At 44.8% G+C, this 17,551-nt stretch overlaps 1 protein-coding gene across 2 annotated transcripts; it reads right to left on the bottom strand.

The window, feature by feature from the left end:
- Positions 1-936: 936 nt before the first annotated feature.
- CD79A (CD79a molecule) lies at positions 937-17,136 on the bottom strand. 2 transcript variants are annotated; one of them, XM_035117591.3, is made up of 5 exons: positions 16,962-17,136; positions 11,085-11,552; positions 5,560-5,678; positions 3,694-3,762; positions 937-2,531 (listed from the first exon to the last, which is right to left on the bottom strand). In XM_035117591.3, exons 1-5 carry the CDS (start codon positions 17,014-17,016, stop codon positions 2,409-2,411), a joined length of 834 nt encoding a protein of 277 aa, XP_034973482.2. In that variant the 5' UTR covers positions 17,017-17,136; the 3' UTR covers positions 937-2,408. The 2 variants fall into 2 exon arrangements, with proteins under 2 accessions (XP_034973482.2, XP_088528769.1); XM_088672643.1 differs by having other exon boundaries at positions 3,694-3,759.
- Positions 17,137-17,551: the final 415 nt, after the last annotated feature.

The raw sequence follows: 17,551 nt of genomic DNA, 5'->3' as shown, positions 1-17,551 counted from the left end.
AAAAGTAAGGGACCCAGGTGGCGCTGTGGGTTAAACCACAGAGTCTAGGGCTTGCTGATCAGAAGGTCGGCGGTTCGAATCCCTGCAACGGGGTGAGCTCCCGTTGCTCGGTCCCAGCTCCTGCCCACCTACCGGTAGCAGTTCGAAAGCACATCAAAGTGCAAGTAGATAAATAGGGACCACTCCGGCGAGAAGGTAAATGGCGTTTCCGTGCGCTGCTCTGGTTCGCCAGAAGCAGCTTTGTCATGCTGGCCACATGACCCGGAAGCTGTCTGCGGACAAACGCCGGCTCCCTTGGCCTATACAGCGAGATGAGCGCTGCAACTTCAGAGTCGGACACGACTGGACCTGATGGTCAGGGGCCCCTTTACCTTCAAGGAAAAAAGTAGCTTCAGGAGGAGTTAGTTGGGAAATGCCATGCAGATGTCTGTGCATGAAATGACTTTCTCTTCCCCCCTCCCCCAGTGCAGATTTCAACCACAGGAAAGGCACTGCTGCTCCAGTTAGCTGCGGCAATCGAAGATACCTCTCCGCTCCATGCCTTTCTCACCGCACCTTCCCATTTTCTTAATTTGGAGTCCCACAAAATAGGGGGCATCCTATACATGGAAAAATATGGTATATAAAACCATACATCATGCAGATAGCCAATGCATGTTTCCTTGTGCAAAAGGTGGCCAGCTGGCTTCTTGTGGTGTGAAAATGTGTACTGTATGGAATCTGATCAGACAAAAGCATCAAGTCAGGTCTGACTTTCCTGTACTGCTCAGTATTACAAAAGTACTGATCCAAACTAACCCTTTTATCATGAGGTTAGGGTTAGAAATAAGTTGTTCTCATAAGTGAATAATAGAATATATCACTTTGATGTTATTTTGAATATAAAGTAAGTAGGACATTTTCTAAATAAATGAAACATGTTGTTTCAAAACAATATCATTTCATAATAGTGAAACATTTATTTTATTAACATCCCAGATGACAAAACATGAAAAAATAAGAAATTTAGTCTGTGATTAAATCGAAATAGGATTACAAACTGTCTCCCATGCTAGGGCTTGGATCAAGAATATTATCAGGGGGTGAAGAGCCTGCCTCAGCTACGCAGTTCCCTGGGCACTGTTTCGATTCACCCACCTTTGGCAACCTTTGTATGTCATGGAAAGAAGAGAGGGCCAGCCTATTACTTTAGGGAAATAACTGTGAAATGTCTGGTTATTTTTATCATTGTCTCCATGAAAACCTAAAACTCATTGGTTTTCCTAAGCAAGAGATACCCAACATAGTGCCCTCCATATGTTTTTGGACTATAACTCCCATCAATCCAGCCAACATAAGACAATAGTATACTGGGGATAATGAGAATTATAGTCCAAAACATCTGGAGAGTATCACATTGGTTAACCCTGTTGCTGTACTTTTAGCCACAAGTCAGGCCCAAGTCTCATTAGCTCTCTCCATCTCTCTTTTGGTCTTTGAAGAAAGCAGGGGAGGGTCATAGTACAATCTATCAAAAAAATAATAATCCTACAATATTTAACAATGTTAAAACTTTTTCCTATACAAGAGTAGGAAAGGCATACAAGTAGCAGATCAAAGATGGAGACATATATAATATTGAAAAAAAAGTTGCATAGGTTTTTCACCCATGATAGGATTTCAGTCTTTTTCCTGGCTTCTACCAAAGCAAATGTTGGATAAGCTCTCAGTTTTTTTTATCCTATCCTGTGATTGAGGCAGTCTAGATAATATTTCTTTCTTGTTCATGTGTGTCTTGAAGCATTGTCCAATCAGCACCATATACAGCTGGATTTTGCTGCAAACCTATAGCCCAATTTCCTTCAGCATTCAACAATGGGAAATATATATATACATTTGAACTGAAGACATTGAGAATGCTTCCAAATCAGCTGCGCTATAAATAGGTATCTCTTAAACCCCAATTTCAGATGGGAAAGTAGGAGCAGGTAGAAGTTCTAAATGAATTAATCCTATAAGCTTCTCAGTTGTGCACCATTTGGTGAATATCACTGATGTGTTCTTTACATCTTGGAACAAATTTTCCTAGAAAAAGGGAGGGAAGCATCTCTTTCCAACAAGACCAAGAATGGAAAAGTGACTAGGAAGATGTCAAGTGAAGATAAAAGTTGGTACTTGTCAGAATATTTTGTTTACCCTCCTGCCAAAACCAGATCTTTCACAAAGCAGAATCAAAAAGTTCTTCTCAGCCCTCTTACTGTAAACCTGATACAAGTGTAAATATCCTGGAGACAGGAGAATATAGAATCCTTCCACCCCTGCCCACAATTCTCCTCAGCAGGATGAAGTGAGGGAGAATATTCAGGATTCAAAAAGGTCTGTTTATACTATGTGCCTGGAAAGTGAATGCAAAGCAAAGTCCTTTTCTATCACGGTTTCTCTGGCTTCTCCAGCTGCAGATCAATCACTTTCACGTTCCCTATGTCCTGGTAGGTGGCCTGCAGCCCCCGTGAAATGTCCTCGTACATGGAACAGTCATCCAGATTCAGTCCCTAGGAAGGGGAAAATCAAAGATAAGTCTGTAAGCATCAATACTGATATAAAATGACAAAAACAATGATCATGACAAACTTAGGTGCATTCGTTTCAAAGGGTCTGCTCTAACTTGATACAACCCTTTGGCTGCAACCCTAAACAAGTTTATAACGAAGTAAATCCCACTTAGTAGGATATTGGGATTGAACTGAAGGGGAGCACTCTTCTTTTTCCACAGGCCTCACCACAGGAAAGGGCAGAGTGGGTCTGGTGTTTTTAGGATAATGGCAAAACATACTTTCACAGTAATGTGATGTACTCATCTTGAGCAACAGGAAAATGTACATAAGCATATAAAATAAAATACATAAAAATAACAAATATTTAAGCTTCTGACTACTTTCCTTCCTACTGGAATTTAAGCGTTCTCATTTTTTAATTCACTGATCTTTGGCAGGGATCCTCACTCCTAAATCCGTAGGCAGTGCCTATACTTTGGAACTTCCTGCCTATTGAGATCAAACGCATGACTTCACTGTACTCTTTCCAGTATCTGCTAAAAACATTTCTGTTAAGACAAGTCGGCCCAGAAGCTTAGAACTTTGAGGTGATTTAAATCTGTTTTAGCATTTTAACTTTTGTATGCTTAAAAGTAGGTTTCCTCAAACTCGGCCCTCCAGATGTTTTGAGACTACAATTCCCATCATCCCTGACCACTGGTCCTCCTAGCTAGGGATCATGGGAATTGTAGGCCAAAAACATCTGGAGGGCTGAGTTTGAGGAAGCCTGCTTTAAAGTCAGGTTGTAATTTCCCCCCCTTGATTTCACTGTTTTATCTCTTTGTAAACCGCTTTGAGGTTTTTTTTTTGTTTTTACAATCAAGTGATGTATAAATTTTATGAAATAAAATGTATATATATATACGGTATATATATTATGCATGAATAGGTTTCTTTGTCCGGTGTTAGATTATGCTGCTGCAGAATACTGGCCGGGCTTTCTATTTCCAGTATCATGAATACCCCATGGTGTCCGTCTCCTTCAGCTTTGGGATTTTCCCACATCTGCTGCACAGAAGCATGGGCATAGCCAGAATTTTTATTAACATTTATATTTCATGGGGGGGGGCAGCTGCCCTTCCCTTTTCCACACCCATGCACAAAAGTCTCCCGGAATTACCTCATATATGTTCTCCTCTTCATAAGCCTTCTTCTTGGCTTGTAAAAGGCGCTCATTTTCCCATCTCTTCTGCAAACAAAGAGAAGCAAAACACTATGGAAACAAGTGTGGTACATCAGGGAAGGCATAATTGGGCCCTGCCAAAGCCTGGAGCCCAGTCGTGAGCCCAATGCCATTCTCGAGCTGCTCCTCAGTGATGCTGTCTGTTCATCTGCCCTCTAAGTGTGCAAACATAAGAATGAGATAATGGAGACATATCCTCTATGTATGTGCTTTTTCTCTGAGTGGCTGGGCTTCCTGGGCTCCACCAAATTGGACATGGCACTGCTGAGGATCTTTGCTTAGCTGCATCAGTTTTTGGTGCATTTTGCATGCTTTTAGGCCACAAACTCAGGCGTGGCTTGCCAGTTCCTGCTCCAGGTGGATCACGTTTGGTCAAAACTCTCCACTATGACCTGTCCATCTTGGGTGACCCTGCATGGCATAGCTCATAGCTTCTCCCAGTTATTCAAACCCCTTCACCACGACAAGGCAGTGATCCATGAAGGAGAGGCCACACACATACCACACATTTAAAGCACCCTTCTGTCACTTTAACAGCCATGGCTTCTCTCAAAGACTCCTGGGAACTGTAATTAAGGGTGCCAATAGTTGTTAGGAGACCCCTCACAGAGCTGCAATTCCCAACACTGTTAACAATCTACAGTTCCCAGGATTCTTTGAGGGAAGCCATGACTGTTAAAATGGTACAATAATGGCTTTATTTTTATTTTATTTTTAAGTATGTTGTGGATTTAACCTTAAACCAGTTTAACTGTCCTTCCCCCATTCAGAGTTTGGATTCTTTGAGGAAGCGAGAGGTGAGTTATAGTGAGTTGCTGATTACCACTTCTTGCTAAGTGACAATTACCAGTATTGAGAGGCTCATAATCTTGGTAGCCAGTTACTGCTTAGATTTCATAGGTTCTCAATACATTGGTCACAGTTAATGGTAACTAACGAGTTGATCACAGAAGAGCATAACAATTAAATCAATTTTCGTTTAAGGGCCACTTCATACAAACAAAAAATGGTCCTCAGCTGATCAGCGCATGATAAAACTGAACACGCATTACGACATTCTGTCTGGCCATATGGAAAAGTACTTGCATGAGCTCTCTGTCATGCATGATTGGGGTGTACGGGTGAAAACCTACATCCTGCAGAGCTGTGTGTGACAGAGGAATCAACAGGCCACTTCACCAAATGCCCAGTTGTGGTTCACACTGCATTTATAGATGGACAATTCTAGCTTATGTGAATTAGTCTTCAGTTAGCTGTGTAGCTATAACAGGAGGTCTCAGATAAGTACCAGGGACCAGGGCATGATCTAAAGGTGCATGACACAGTCATCTTGTTCTTGTCAGTGCCTGGATGGGAACCTATCTGAGACCCCTCTGTGTGCTTCATTAAGTTTCATGACAGTGGAGAAGTGGGATATCGATGTGATAAACACGTCACACAAGCCTTTTACTAAAGGAACACAGCAAACAGCATTTTGTATTTCAGAGCCATCCAATTATTATTCTCAGACAATACCCTTGATACTTTGCTATAACTGACCCATGTGATTCCAGTGAAGTGCTATTTGGAGGAAACTCTTGTATTAGGCTATTATCTAGATGCTGTGCCTGTTGCTGGTGTACATGCTGATAAAAGGACAGTTTGCCTCTTTGGGGTAACAATCTACTCTTTAAAAATAGGGGGGGGAAAGCAGAACAAGATCTGGTGACTGGAAACTGTAGGCTGACAGATTCATTATGCACCATGCTCTCTCTGTGTCTGCACATGCCTACAAAGACTAGGCAGAGGGAAATAACAGCTCACCCTGAAGAGCAAAAAAAGACCAGGACCAATGGCACAGATGAGTAGCAGGAAACCCTCAGCTGTGATGATCTTATTTTTGACGCCTTCCGTCATATTCAGGAAAGAGGCTGGTCGAGGCCCTAGAAGACAGCAAGCAGGAGAGTGTTTGATCCAGAAACCCCACAGCATCCCTAACTATTTTATCACTCTCTTGCAATCCCAGGTAAAACTACAAGTATGCAAAGAAAAATATGCACCCCAGGGATTATTGTATTAAGTGCTTTTGTTTGTATTGATTTACAAATGGCAACGGAAGCCTCCAAGGTGGCACCCCTGCGGGCACCCTGCCTGCCCTGTCACCTCTGCCACTGGCAGAGAAGCTACATCAACAGTGGCACTGATTTTGGGCAGGAAATCACCATGAAATTGGCACCGATGGATGCAGCGCTGCTTCTCCACCAATGGCTCTGTTTGTACATTACAGTGCCAAACCAACTTCCTGGATTTCTCCTTAAGATAATTTGTTTTCGTGGGTGCTTCTGTGCCCCTTCACACACTCTGCAAAAAACTTTCCCTCATTTTGAAGCTTCAGGTTAAATGTTGTGTTGTGCTGACAATACGTCATTTCACAGGCCAGCAGCAATTTCAGAAAGGAAATGAAAGTTCTGATTGGCAAAACAAGGTCGTGGAGCATATTTACAAAAACCCTGATCGAGATGCTGTCTGGCAGGAGTATGAATTCTGGTCTGGCTTATAACTCACTGGGCATCTAGGAACAATGCTAGTGGTAACACCTAGTTTACTTCTCAATGAAACCCACGTACAAAGTTGTTGTAATGATAAAATGTTGGCGGGGCTCCTTGGAAGAAGACAGGAAGATAAACAATATCAATATTCTCATAACCCAGAACTCACCTGTATCGGTCCCTATTCCCTCTTAGCTTCTACCTGGCACTCTAGCTACACTCCCATCTCTCTGGAAGAACCATTAACTTTAAGAATTCAATGCAGGAGCCCTGTATAGATATTACCAGCCTGGCTTAGGCCCCTAGAAAATCCGCAGTCTGAAAAACTAAGCTGCTTCACTATAACCCATGAGTGCAGCTACTCAGAGCACACCCACTGAAATTAATGGGGATGACTAACTTAGGTCCATTAATTTCATTGAGACTATTCTGTGTAGAACTTCGTTAAATACAACCCCACGTTCTTTTCCTTCTACATCTGGCACCAGGTATTTATTTAACCAAGTGGTAACTTTGCAAGTGGTTAACTTGTATTCCCCCTGCCAAGTGATGAGGAAAATCTGAACACACCTAAGCAGAAATCTGGGGAAGCAGGGAAATAATCATATTGTCTTCACCATTTGGCAGGCTACAGCAGAGAGAGAGTGGAAGAGAAAAAATGCACCTCTCTGAATTCTACAATGTCGTTTTCCAGCCAAGCAATGTTTTAAAAATGCATCTACTAAGATAACGTGTGCATAAAAATGCTTGTATAATGACAAAGATGCAGTATACGCCAGAAAATGACTTTGCAAAAATGGAAAAACTGCACATAAAATGTGCATATTGGAAGAAAAATGCACCAAAACACTGGTGAAATTCATGAGGCCTTTTTCTAAAATGTGGAAATGTGGAGGGCAGAACTTAAAGACTAGAAAAAATAAGAAACTGAAACTTATATTGGCCTATGCCTAGTGTTGAGATGTTATCAAGTGTCACCTGCCAGCAGCTGTTTCATCAGAAGGTGGAAGAGAAGAAACTCACTCCATCAACACAGCTGAGAGACTGGCATTTCTTGGTTTCTCCTCTCTTTGAGGTTTTCCACCACAGCAGGAACTAAGAACTCCCGTCTTGAGTGCTATTTTCCTCCTGTTGCCTCATCCATTTGTCTTTTGTGTCATATCTAAATTATAACCCTGAGGGTAGGAGCTGTCTTGCTTTTATTGCTCTGGGAGTCTTTTTCATCCAAATGTGTGCACACATTAAACACCCAACATGGAAAATGACCACTTGGTAAAATGATGATCAGCATTTAACCTGCCATCACTTACAGGGGAAAGGGGGATGACTCCCTAACATTGTAGCAACCACAATTTTGCCCCACAGGGTTGTTTGCTGGATCTAGACCACTGGTCTTCAACTGGTGGGTTGAGACTAGATCAGAGATGGACTGTGGCAGCAACACCATACAAATACATGGCAATAAATAAATAAATAAATAAATAAGAAATGGGTCCCCAAATGTCTGTTTGACTGAAAGGTTACAGGTAGGTAGCCGTGTTGCTCTGAGTTGAAGCAAAATAAAAAAAAAATTCCTTCAGTAGCACCTTAAAGACCAACTAAGTTATTATTTTGGTATGAGCTTTCGTGTTCATGCACACTTCGTCAGATACACTGAAACAGAATCAACCAGACCCTTATGTATATTCAGAGGGTGGGGGGTGGGTGGGTGGGTGGGAATGGGTGATGGGCTGATAGGAGTGGTGAACCTGTTGATGGCTGTTAACGACTGCTGATGACTGCAATTGGTCCTGCGGGGGGGGGGGGAAGCAAGGGCTGAGGCACAAAATAAAGCTAGATCATGCATAATGAGATAAGAATCCGATGACTGAAAGGTGGGCTGTGAAGTCTGCTGCTCTACCAGGGTTTCCAAAACTTGGGTCTCCAGGTGCTGTTGAGCTACAACTCCCATCATCCTTAGCTAGCAGGACCAGCGGTCAGGGATGATGGGAACTGTAGTCCAAAAACAGCCGGAGACCCAAGTTTGGGGAACTCCGCTGTAGACAATGGGAAACAGCTGTAGCTCAGTGACAAGGCATCTGCATCCCTGGCGTTTCCATATAGGACTGAGAAAGACTCCCTGCCTAAAACTCTGCAGCTGACTCTGGCAGTTTGCCAGCACCACCGTCCTCCTCCTCTTCCTCTTGAACCTGATTATGTCTTTCATGACTGTCTGATTTAAGCTTCTGATATTTTCCAAATGGTGATTTGAAGGAAGGTGGTCAGGAAATGGCCAAAGAACAATATACAGTGGTACCTCGGGTTAAGAACTTAATTCATTCTGGAGGTCTGTTCTTAACCTGAAACTGTTCTTAACCTGAGGTGCCACTTTAGCTAAAGGGGCCTCCCGCTGCTGCCGCCGCCGCCACACAATTTCTGTTCTCATCCTGAAGAAAAGTTCATAACTCGCAATTTCTGTTCTCATCCTGAAGCAAAGTTCATAACTCGAAGTACTATTATTTCTGGGTTAGCGGAGTCTGTAACCTGAAGTGTCTGTAACCTGTAACCTGAGGTACCACTGTAATGACTATTAATACAAGATCAGAGTTGAAACCTCTTTTGGGGGGGGAGGGGGGAAAGGGATATGCCAAGAAACTTCTCGTATCTGATACGTTCTAGCAAACATTTGAATTCATCATCTCCTAACCACCCCCCTTCCCTCCAACTCTCCCAAATCTGGGTGCTGAAGGATTTTTAAAGGACAGCATTAAGACTGAACACAGCAAATTATAGTTTTCACTACTTCCTCAGACTCTTATCAGCAAGACTTAAAATTTTCATTTTTAAAAAGACCACCCCACTAGTACTAATAATACCAATACTAATAATTTATGTATACCCCACCTTTTTCCCTTGTGGGACTCAAGGTGGCTCTCAAAGAAATATCTCTCAACCCAAGGCTGCAATCTTACATAATTCAGAGGAAGCTCATTGAACACAGTGGTCCTTATGCCCAAGTCGCTATTCACAGGTTTCAATAGTCAGATTTGTTTTATTTATATAGTTTCCATAATCCTATTATTTCACCATGGAGCTCTGAGTTGAGTATGCAGGGGGCTGTCTCTCATTTTATCCTCACACCTACAAGTTAGGTTACGCTGAAAAGACAGAAACTTGCCAAAAGAAGTTATCACCCAGCAAGGTATTGAAACCCCAGTCCAAGTCTTGCATCCTCAATGGTTTTCCAAGTGTCAGGATTCAGAATCAGATATAAAACAACATTTCAAGGCATGGGCGTACCGAGCACGGGGCAGGAGAGGGCAGCTGGCCCCCTAGAAGCAGGGCCGGTGCACGAGAGCGGCGCTGCCAGCGGGGCTGGTGGGCAGAGGCGGAGCACAGCCCGGCGGAGCGCGAGTTCAGCCTTCCCGCCCACCGCGCTGCGCCCTCCCTCCAGCTCCCCGTCGCGCCCTCTGGCAAGGCCAAGCACGGTGGGGAACCAGAGAGCGCGACGGGAAGCTGGAGGGCGCGGCGGGCGGGAATGCCGAATTCGCGCTCCGCTGGGCTGTGCTTCTCCGCCGCCTGCCTCTGGAGACTCCCCCGCTGCTGCTGATCCTGCTGCTGCACCAAAAATAACCTGCGGGTGCAAACCTAAGCGGGGCGGGGCCAAGGCATGGGAGGGAAGGGAGGAAGCGCGCATGGCGGGGTGGGGGAGGAGCCAGAGTGCGATGCCTGCTGGGCGAGGGGGCCGCCGGCGGCAGCAGCAGGAGCTGCTGAGTTCAATGGGACTTGCTCCCAGGGAACAGCGCACAAGAGGGCAAGCTTCTTAGCGCCCGCTCTGCCAAGCGGCACTAATGTGGTGGTCTTTTAAGGTGCCCCGCATGCTCAGAAGCACTCTCCTTTCCCCCCCCTCCTCTGAATGCAGGATCCCGCTGCCGCCGATCCTGCTGCTGAACTGCGCCAATGTTGAAAACTAAACATTTCAAGGCCAATGTTGAAAATTAAACATAAAACAACAGTGAACACCCTGATATATTTCTGATTTTCAGATTGTATTTATTTCAGATCTATAATGAGATTATTATTTTTTGCAAAGTAGCTCCTAGAAAAGTTTTAGAGTGTAGTCATCTTATATTCTCTTCTGATATGCATTGGCCAATTACAAATTATTTTTCCTAAGGCAATTTTTTAAACAAACAAACAAACAAACAAACCCCAAACTAACAGGTAAATGTAACTTCTGAAGCAGCCTATACAGCCTTCCCTCAGCTTGCCTGCTGATCCCGAGACAGCTTGCATGTGTGTGTGTGTGTGTGTGTGTGTGTGTGTGTGTGTGTGTGTGTGTGTTACTGGTAGGTAGCCGTGTTGGTCTGACGTAGCCGAAACAAAATACCAGTAAAAAAATTCATTCCAGTAGCACCTTAGAGACCAACTAAGTTTGTCATTGGTATGAGCTTTTGTGTGCATGCACACTTCTGTGTGTAGAAATCCCATTGGCACCAATGGGCACTTTCCCCCTAAGTCTAATTGTTGCCCATTTTTGGTGGTGGTGGGGAGTGATTTTAGTTAAGATCACAGAATTCAGGGAGGAAAGAGTTACCTCTTCTTTCTCCAACTGCAGTTCCAATGAGAATTGCACCCCCCCCCCAAGGCATGGCAATAAGCATTGTATGTGGGGGATTCTCTCACTAAATACTAAGCCTAATTGCCACACAAGGGAAGGTGTGTGGGTATTTTTGGTCATGATGAAGTGCGCCATGACTTACCCACCCCGGCTTTACAGATACCACCCCAACCCTATGGAGGCACAAGGTTCATACTCACTCCGGACCCAGAGGAATGTGCCACAAGACTGGCGGCGGCCGACCGATGGAGCAGAAACACAGCAATAGTACATGGCTGTGTCTTCCCTTTGGACTGAATGGAAGCGGAGCGTTGACAACCCTTGAGAAATGTCTTCCGTGATCTTCAGGCCATCAGTCTCATTGACAGCAAAGTTTTCACTGCAGTTGGAGGAGCTACTCTTTTTCCAAATGACTTTGGCCCCACTGGGGGCCTTGAACCTGCACTCTAGAGTGGCAGAAGACCCTTCGGTGGTTATGTAAGAGGGGCGTCCAGGCTCCACCGTCATGGACACATAGCCCAATGGTGTAGGCAGGGGGACACTTTTAGGGCGTTCTTTCTCAGTTGTAGGAGACAGAGTGGAATCTGTTGTTCCGGAGCTGCTGGCATTTAATGTGTCTGATGGTGAAATGGACTTGCCAACTGTGGTCTGGTTCCCACAAGCGTAACCTGGAGAAGGGAGAAGAGAGAACTTTTGATGTCTACAAGCTGTAGAAGGAGCCATATTCTCTTTCTTTTTATGTGGAAGTCTCCTTTTGTTTTATTTAGGGCAGTGGTTTTCCTCTCTCCCTCCTATGAAATATTTTAGAAGTTTTAAAGGCCTGGGATATTTATCTTTTTTGGACTGATCTTTTCAGAAATTACTAAAATGACTGGACAGCAGTCATTAGTCCTGTTAAACATGTTTGAGAATAATGGGGATTGTCACTTAAAACCTCTTCTTCCAGCTGCCCAGCCAGCTGTTGCTCATTATTCGAAGGACCTCCTAGAGGATGCCATGTTAGCTAACTGGTAAAGGTAAGGTAAAGGTAAAGGACCCCTGGACGGTTAGGTCCAGTCAAAGGTGACTATGGGGTTGTGGCGCTCATCTTGCTTTCAGGCTGAGAGAGCCGCCGTTTGTCCACAGACAGCTTTCTGAGTCATGTGGCCAGCATGACTAAACCACTTCTGACGCAACGGAACACTGTGATGGAAACCAAAGCACACGGAAACACTGTTTACCTTCCTGCCGCAGCGGTAAATATTAATATACTTGCACTGGCATGCTTTCGAATTGCTAAGTTGGCAGGAGCTTGGACAGAGCAACGGGAGCTCACCCCATCATGTGGATTTGAACCACCAACCTTCTGATCAGCAAACCCAAAAGGCTCACTTATAAGACGGTTTGGCCAGATGCTTTGGTGGAAAAATTAATTTAAAAATCTATGTTTGGCTAAAGCAGGGGTAGGCAACCTAAGGCCCATGGGCCACAAGCGGCCCACGGGGGTCATTTAACCAGCCCACAAGCCGCCCCCAAACTGAGCTGCCCGCTTGGCGAGTCCCTGCGCGCTGCACTAAACCGGCACAGCACGGCGTGGGGACTCGCTTCTGCAGCGCCAGAAATCACATCTGTGCAGATGCAGATGTCAGAAATTGTGGGCGGACACACTCAATCTGGCCCATGGAGGGATCTCCGCTGGAGTGAACTGGCCCAGGCGAGGTAAACCTTGCCGACCCCTGGGCTAAAGGAATGAAATTTGAAGATCCATTTGAGTCAGATTGACACTGTTTTGTTTCTTATACAAGCAAAGATGGACTACAAAGACACTGAGGTCCAGCGCTGAGGGCCTTCTGGTGGTTCCCTCACTGCGAGAAGCCAAGTTACAGGGAACCAGGCAGAGGGCCTTCTCGGTAGTGGCACCTGCCCTGTGGAACTCCCTCCCACCAGATGTCAAAAAGAAAAACAACTACCAGACTTTTAGAAGACACCTTAAGTCAGCCCTGCTTAGGGAAGCTTTTAATGTTTGATGGACTACTGTATTTTAATATTTTGTTGGAAGCTGAGATGGGCGGGGTATAAATTGTTTGTTTGTTTGTTGTTGTTTTGTTATATCTCTGCAGCATACAAAACTTTATGCTTGCTTTGAACATTGTGGGCTTGAATTTTAGTACTTCTTAGTGGGTTGTACTGACCAGTTAATGTTTTTGTTTTGTTTTGTTTATTTTACTTTAGACTCCCCTTGTCTCTATGAGATGAGGAATGGATTGTTCTGTACAGTACTGTTATAGTGTTAATAATAAGAAAAAGAAAAATAACTGCTAAGGGCTGGTTTCAGTGTATCTGAAGAAGTGTGCACGCACACAAAAGCTTATACCCAGAACAAACTTAGTTGGTCTCTAAGGTGCTACTGGACTTTTATTTTTTATTATATATATATATTTCGACTGCATCAGATCAACACGGCTATGCTACCTACCTGATGGTAAGAGCTATCATTGAATCATTATGAGTTTGTATAGAATTTGCTAATTTTTGCCTTATTTATACGGGATTACATTTTTTATTGTAAAGTTTGCTAATTTTTAATTATTATTTCTTCATCATCATTGCCATCATTAGCTGATTTGAGCTCAGCATTGCTACCAGAAAAGCAGAATACACATATTAATGCAAACTTTAATTTAATGGTGGTTACATGAAGGACATCATGTAAAATCTATTATAATTTTAGCAGATCAGACTTTTGCCCGGATGTCATGGAAAAGCTTGTCACTGACAGGAAAATCCCCCCTGCGTTTTTACAGAAGCCTAGATATTTGGCAGGTGACCATTTTCCTGATGTGACGTGGTCACCTGCTGAATTTCTGTATGGCATCCAAGCTACTGGGTTTGTTAAGAACAAAAATGGGGGGGGGGACGGCACTCAACCACCCACCCCCATTTTGAATTGCTGTTCCAGTAACAAGCTGTGTAATTTTCTCTCCCCTGTTCCTTCCCTTTCACTGAACCACATCTCCACTTCACGATGCCACCCCCTCCCCAGCCATCTCTCAAGGGTACCATGCTGGTTTTAGTTCCCTTTTCCTGCCCCTGTTGACAGGAAACAGAAGATAAGTTTTTATTTTATTTTCAAAAAGGGAACTTTGCAGGTAAGTGGGCCTTGTAGGGTGGGGTGGAACCTTATATGACAGGCTCTTCCTCTCCTGGGGATCATTCTAAAATAGGCTGTGATTACCGGGAAGGAAGTGGGAGGTGGGGCTTGAAGTCCCATGTAGCATGGAATAGGAGAGGGCAAAAATGGTGTCTTCTTAAAATCAGGATCTTTGGGTCTGGCAGAGTCCGACAAAAATGGGCAGGAGGTTTGTAAGACAGGTTAGCATACAAAAAGCTGCTAGCCCACAAAAAGGAGTTAGGAACCGGGGGCGTCTTAGCCATAGAGGCTACTGGTGCAAGGTGCCACGGTGGCAAGTTCTGGAGGGCGCCTCTGCCATGCTGCGCTATGCCCGGAGCCTCCTCCCTGCCGGAGGAGCCGCCTCAAGCCCCGCTGGCAGTGCCGTCCTCGCCCGCCTCTTCTTGGGCTACAGGCACCGTTGCGGGGAAGCTGGCCGTGAACCTCCCGTCGGCGTGGCAGCCAGGGCTCCCTGGACAGCAGCGCCGCGCAGCCACTTCGCCCGAGCAGGCAGAGGCGGACCACAGCTGGGAGCATTCCCCCCCCCGTCGGACTACCCCCTCCGGCTGCCCACCTGCAAGAAGCAGAAGGTGTGCCATGGCGGTGGGGGGGGGAGCGAGGTGGGCTGCAGAGGGACACAAGGGAGAGGTGCTGCCCGCCCGGAGGGAAAAGTGGGGGGTGCGGGGGCGCCTGAGGGATCCCTGCACCATGGCGCCAGATAACCTTAAGACACCCCTGTTAGGAACAGACACATACCCTCCAACATTTCCCTGATGAAAATAGGGATGTCCTAAGGAAAAGCGGGGCATTCCAGGATCAAGTCAGAAAATGGGTACGGCTTCTGGAAATCCAGGAATACCCCTGGAAAAGAGGAACAGTTGGAGGGTCTGTATACATTGAAAGCACTATTGTACCACAGGCATGGCTCCTCACAATGAATTCCGGGAGCTGGAGTTTGTTAAGGGTGCTGAGAGTCCTCTCACAGAGCTACAGTTCTGAGAATTGTAGATCTGGGAGGGGAATAGCACCCTTATCTCATGACAGCTCCCAGAATTCTTTGGGAGAAGCCATGACTGTTTAAAGTGGCATCGCAGTGCTGTCCATGTCTGGTGTGAATGGGGGTCAGACCATTGGTCTATTTAGCTCAGTTTTGTCTCACACCAGGTGTGGGGAACCTTTGGCTATTGGCTGTACTGGGTGGGGCTGATGGGCATTGAGATTCAGTAACATCTGGAAGACTCCAGGCTTCTGGTTTACAATTCTCCAGGATTTCAGATGGGCTCTCTCTCTTGGACAGCTTGGGTTAGACAGGGAGAAGGCTGTCTACAGCTACCAACCTAGCTGGCTATGCCTCGCCTCCACTGTTGACTGCAGTATGCTTTGGAATACCCCTTTTTGGAAACTGTAGGAAAGGGAGAGTAATGTTTGGCACAGGTCTCACTTGTAGGCTTCTCAAGGGCATCTGGTTGGTGATTCTCAGAACAGGATGCTAGCAGACACACTACTGGCGTGACCCAGCCGGCTCTTCTTACCCACTTACTTAGGAGCAAGCTCAATTGAACTTAATAGGGCTTACCGATGAGTAGGCATGCATAAGATTGGAAGTTATTCATGTCCCCACCCCATCTACTTTAATTTGAGCCCACTTGACCCCAATGGTGGTACAGGACAACTGAACAATGGATCCTTTTATTGATGGAAAAAAAAACTATAAGTGACATTGGTGAATATACCAAAAGTCAGTCAATCAAAAGCGTTTCAAAACAAAGAACCACCATCCTATTCTATGAATAAGGGCCCCTCTATCCAAAGAAAACATGGTGGGTTATATTTTAAGGTTGTCAGCTGACTAAAACATATTTTGCTGGTTGTTCATATTTAATGTTTTCTTAAATTATTTTTTTAATTAAAATATATTTAAAAATGGTCCAGTAGCACCTTAGAGACCAACTAAGTTTGTTCTGGGTATACGCTTTCGTGTGCATGCAGACCCAGAACAAACTTAGTTAGGTTCTAAGGTGCTGCTGGACAATTTTATTTTTATTTATTGTACTGTGTCAGACCAACACGGCTACCTACCTAAATTTTTAATCTTTAAATTTATTTTTAAATTTACAGCCTCTCTACTAAAATTGGCCTCTGATGAAGCTTTGCTCTACAACCTTTGGCATCATCAGGTTCAAGGCAGGGCCTTTTCAGTAGTGGTTCCCCATTTGAGGAGTGACCTCTCTGTGAGGTACATTTCTCTCCCTCATTATTAACATTTGAGACGGATTTTAAAATTCAATCTGCACTTTAAGGCAAACCTACCTAATTCACACTTTCAGAAACAATATGTAAACCGAAACAGCCAGCCTTCAAAAGTCACACCTCTCCGAATGTTGCAGTGCAGCTCTGCAGCTAAGCAATGTGTACAAAAATGCATGCAAAGGTGCATAAAAATGCGCATATTACTGAAAATAACATGTAAAGTGCATAATATTTGTGAAAATAGCTTTGCAAAACATGTGTATACGAGGCAAAATTGCCTACAAAAATACGTACACTAGGAGAAATTTGCACTAAAACACTGATGGACTTTCATGAGGTCTGGTGAATTTTCATGTAGAGAACTGAACTGAAGACAGGAAAAATGAGAAACAAAACTGCCCACCTCTGCTTCTGAGTAAAACATGCAGAAGGAGGCACCGTCTAATCTTCCAGCCTACAGATACCTTTAGTGCCCCTGACCTCTGCTTTGAACAGCAAGCTGGCACAAATGAATCAGGTGATTTTCCTGCACCCCTGGCGAGGAGGAAAAAATTCACCTGCTGCATATCAGAGTGCTACCAAAGCCCTGTACTATTGACCTCCCTATGCCAACCCAGTTCCAAAGATCTCCAAACCTGCTAAGAACCACCAGCCCAAAAGGTCTCCAGTGAGTGCTTACCTGTATAGAGACCCAGCAGAACCACGAAATACAGCTGATTTGGACCACCTTTCATCCTGCTATTTTTATCACTTCCTCGGAGCCACTTGTTCTTAGCCACGGCGGTCCTAGACCTGCATGCAACTTGCGGCTGAGTCTGACGGACTTGCTGTTGTTTTTGCTCACAGGCTTATTCCCCACCCCCACCCTCTTTTCAGCAGACACCAGGAGATGTGGCTGGTTGCTTCCTAGCTCCACCCAACTCAACTTATGAGCCCCCCCCCCCGCTTTTATTTTCTGGCTGTGCACTGAAGCTTCAGTTTTCACTAGAAATGTATTTTTAATTAGGAGGGTGTAGCAGCGTGTCTTGTGATTCTGCGGAGAGCAGAGGCGGCAATTTATTGGTGCCCCTCTTCTTCTGTAAGGGCATCAGAACACAAGAACAAATCTAACTGGGGTTGGTTAGCCTTTGCATTGGAGGGGATGTAACGAAAAAGAAATGTATTGGCACATGTGGGGGTCATGTAAATATGTGCATAAATCTTGGGAAGAGGCGATGAGGGACATTTATGAAACGATAGGTGTACCAGTGCCTTTATACCACAGGTTGT

Source organism: Zootoca vivipara, chromosome 6 (assembly GCF_965207765.1).
Source record: "Zootoca vivipara chromosome 6, rZooViv2.hap1.1, whole genome shotgun sequence".
Lineage (NCBI taxonomy): Eukaryota > Metazoa > Chordata > Lepidosauria > Squamata > Lacertidae > Zootoca > Zootoca vivipara.
Note: the sequence above shows the minus strand (reverse complement) of the source record. Positions and strands in the feature narration are given on the sequence as shown.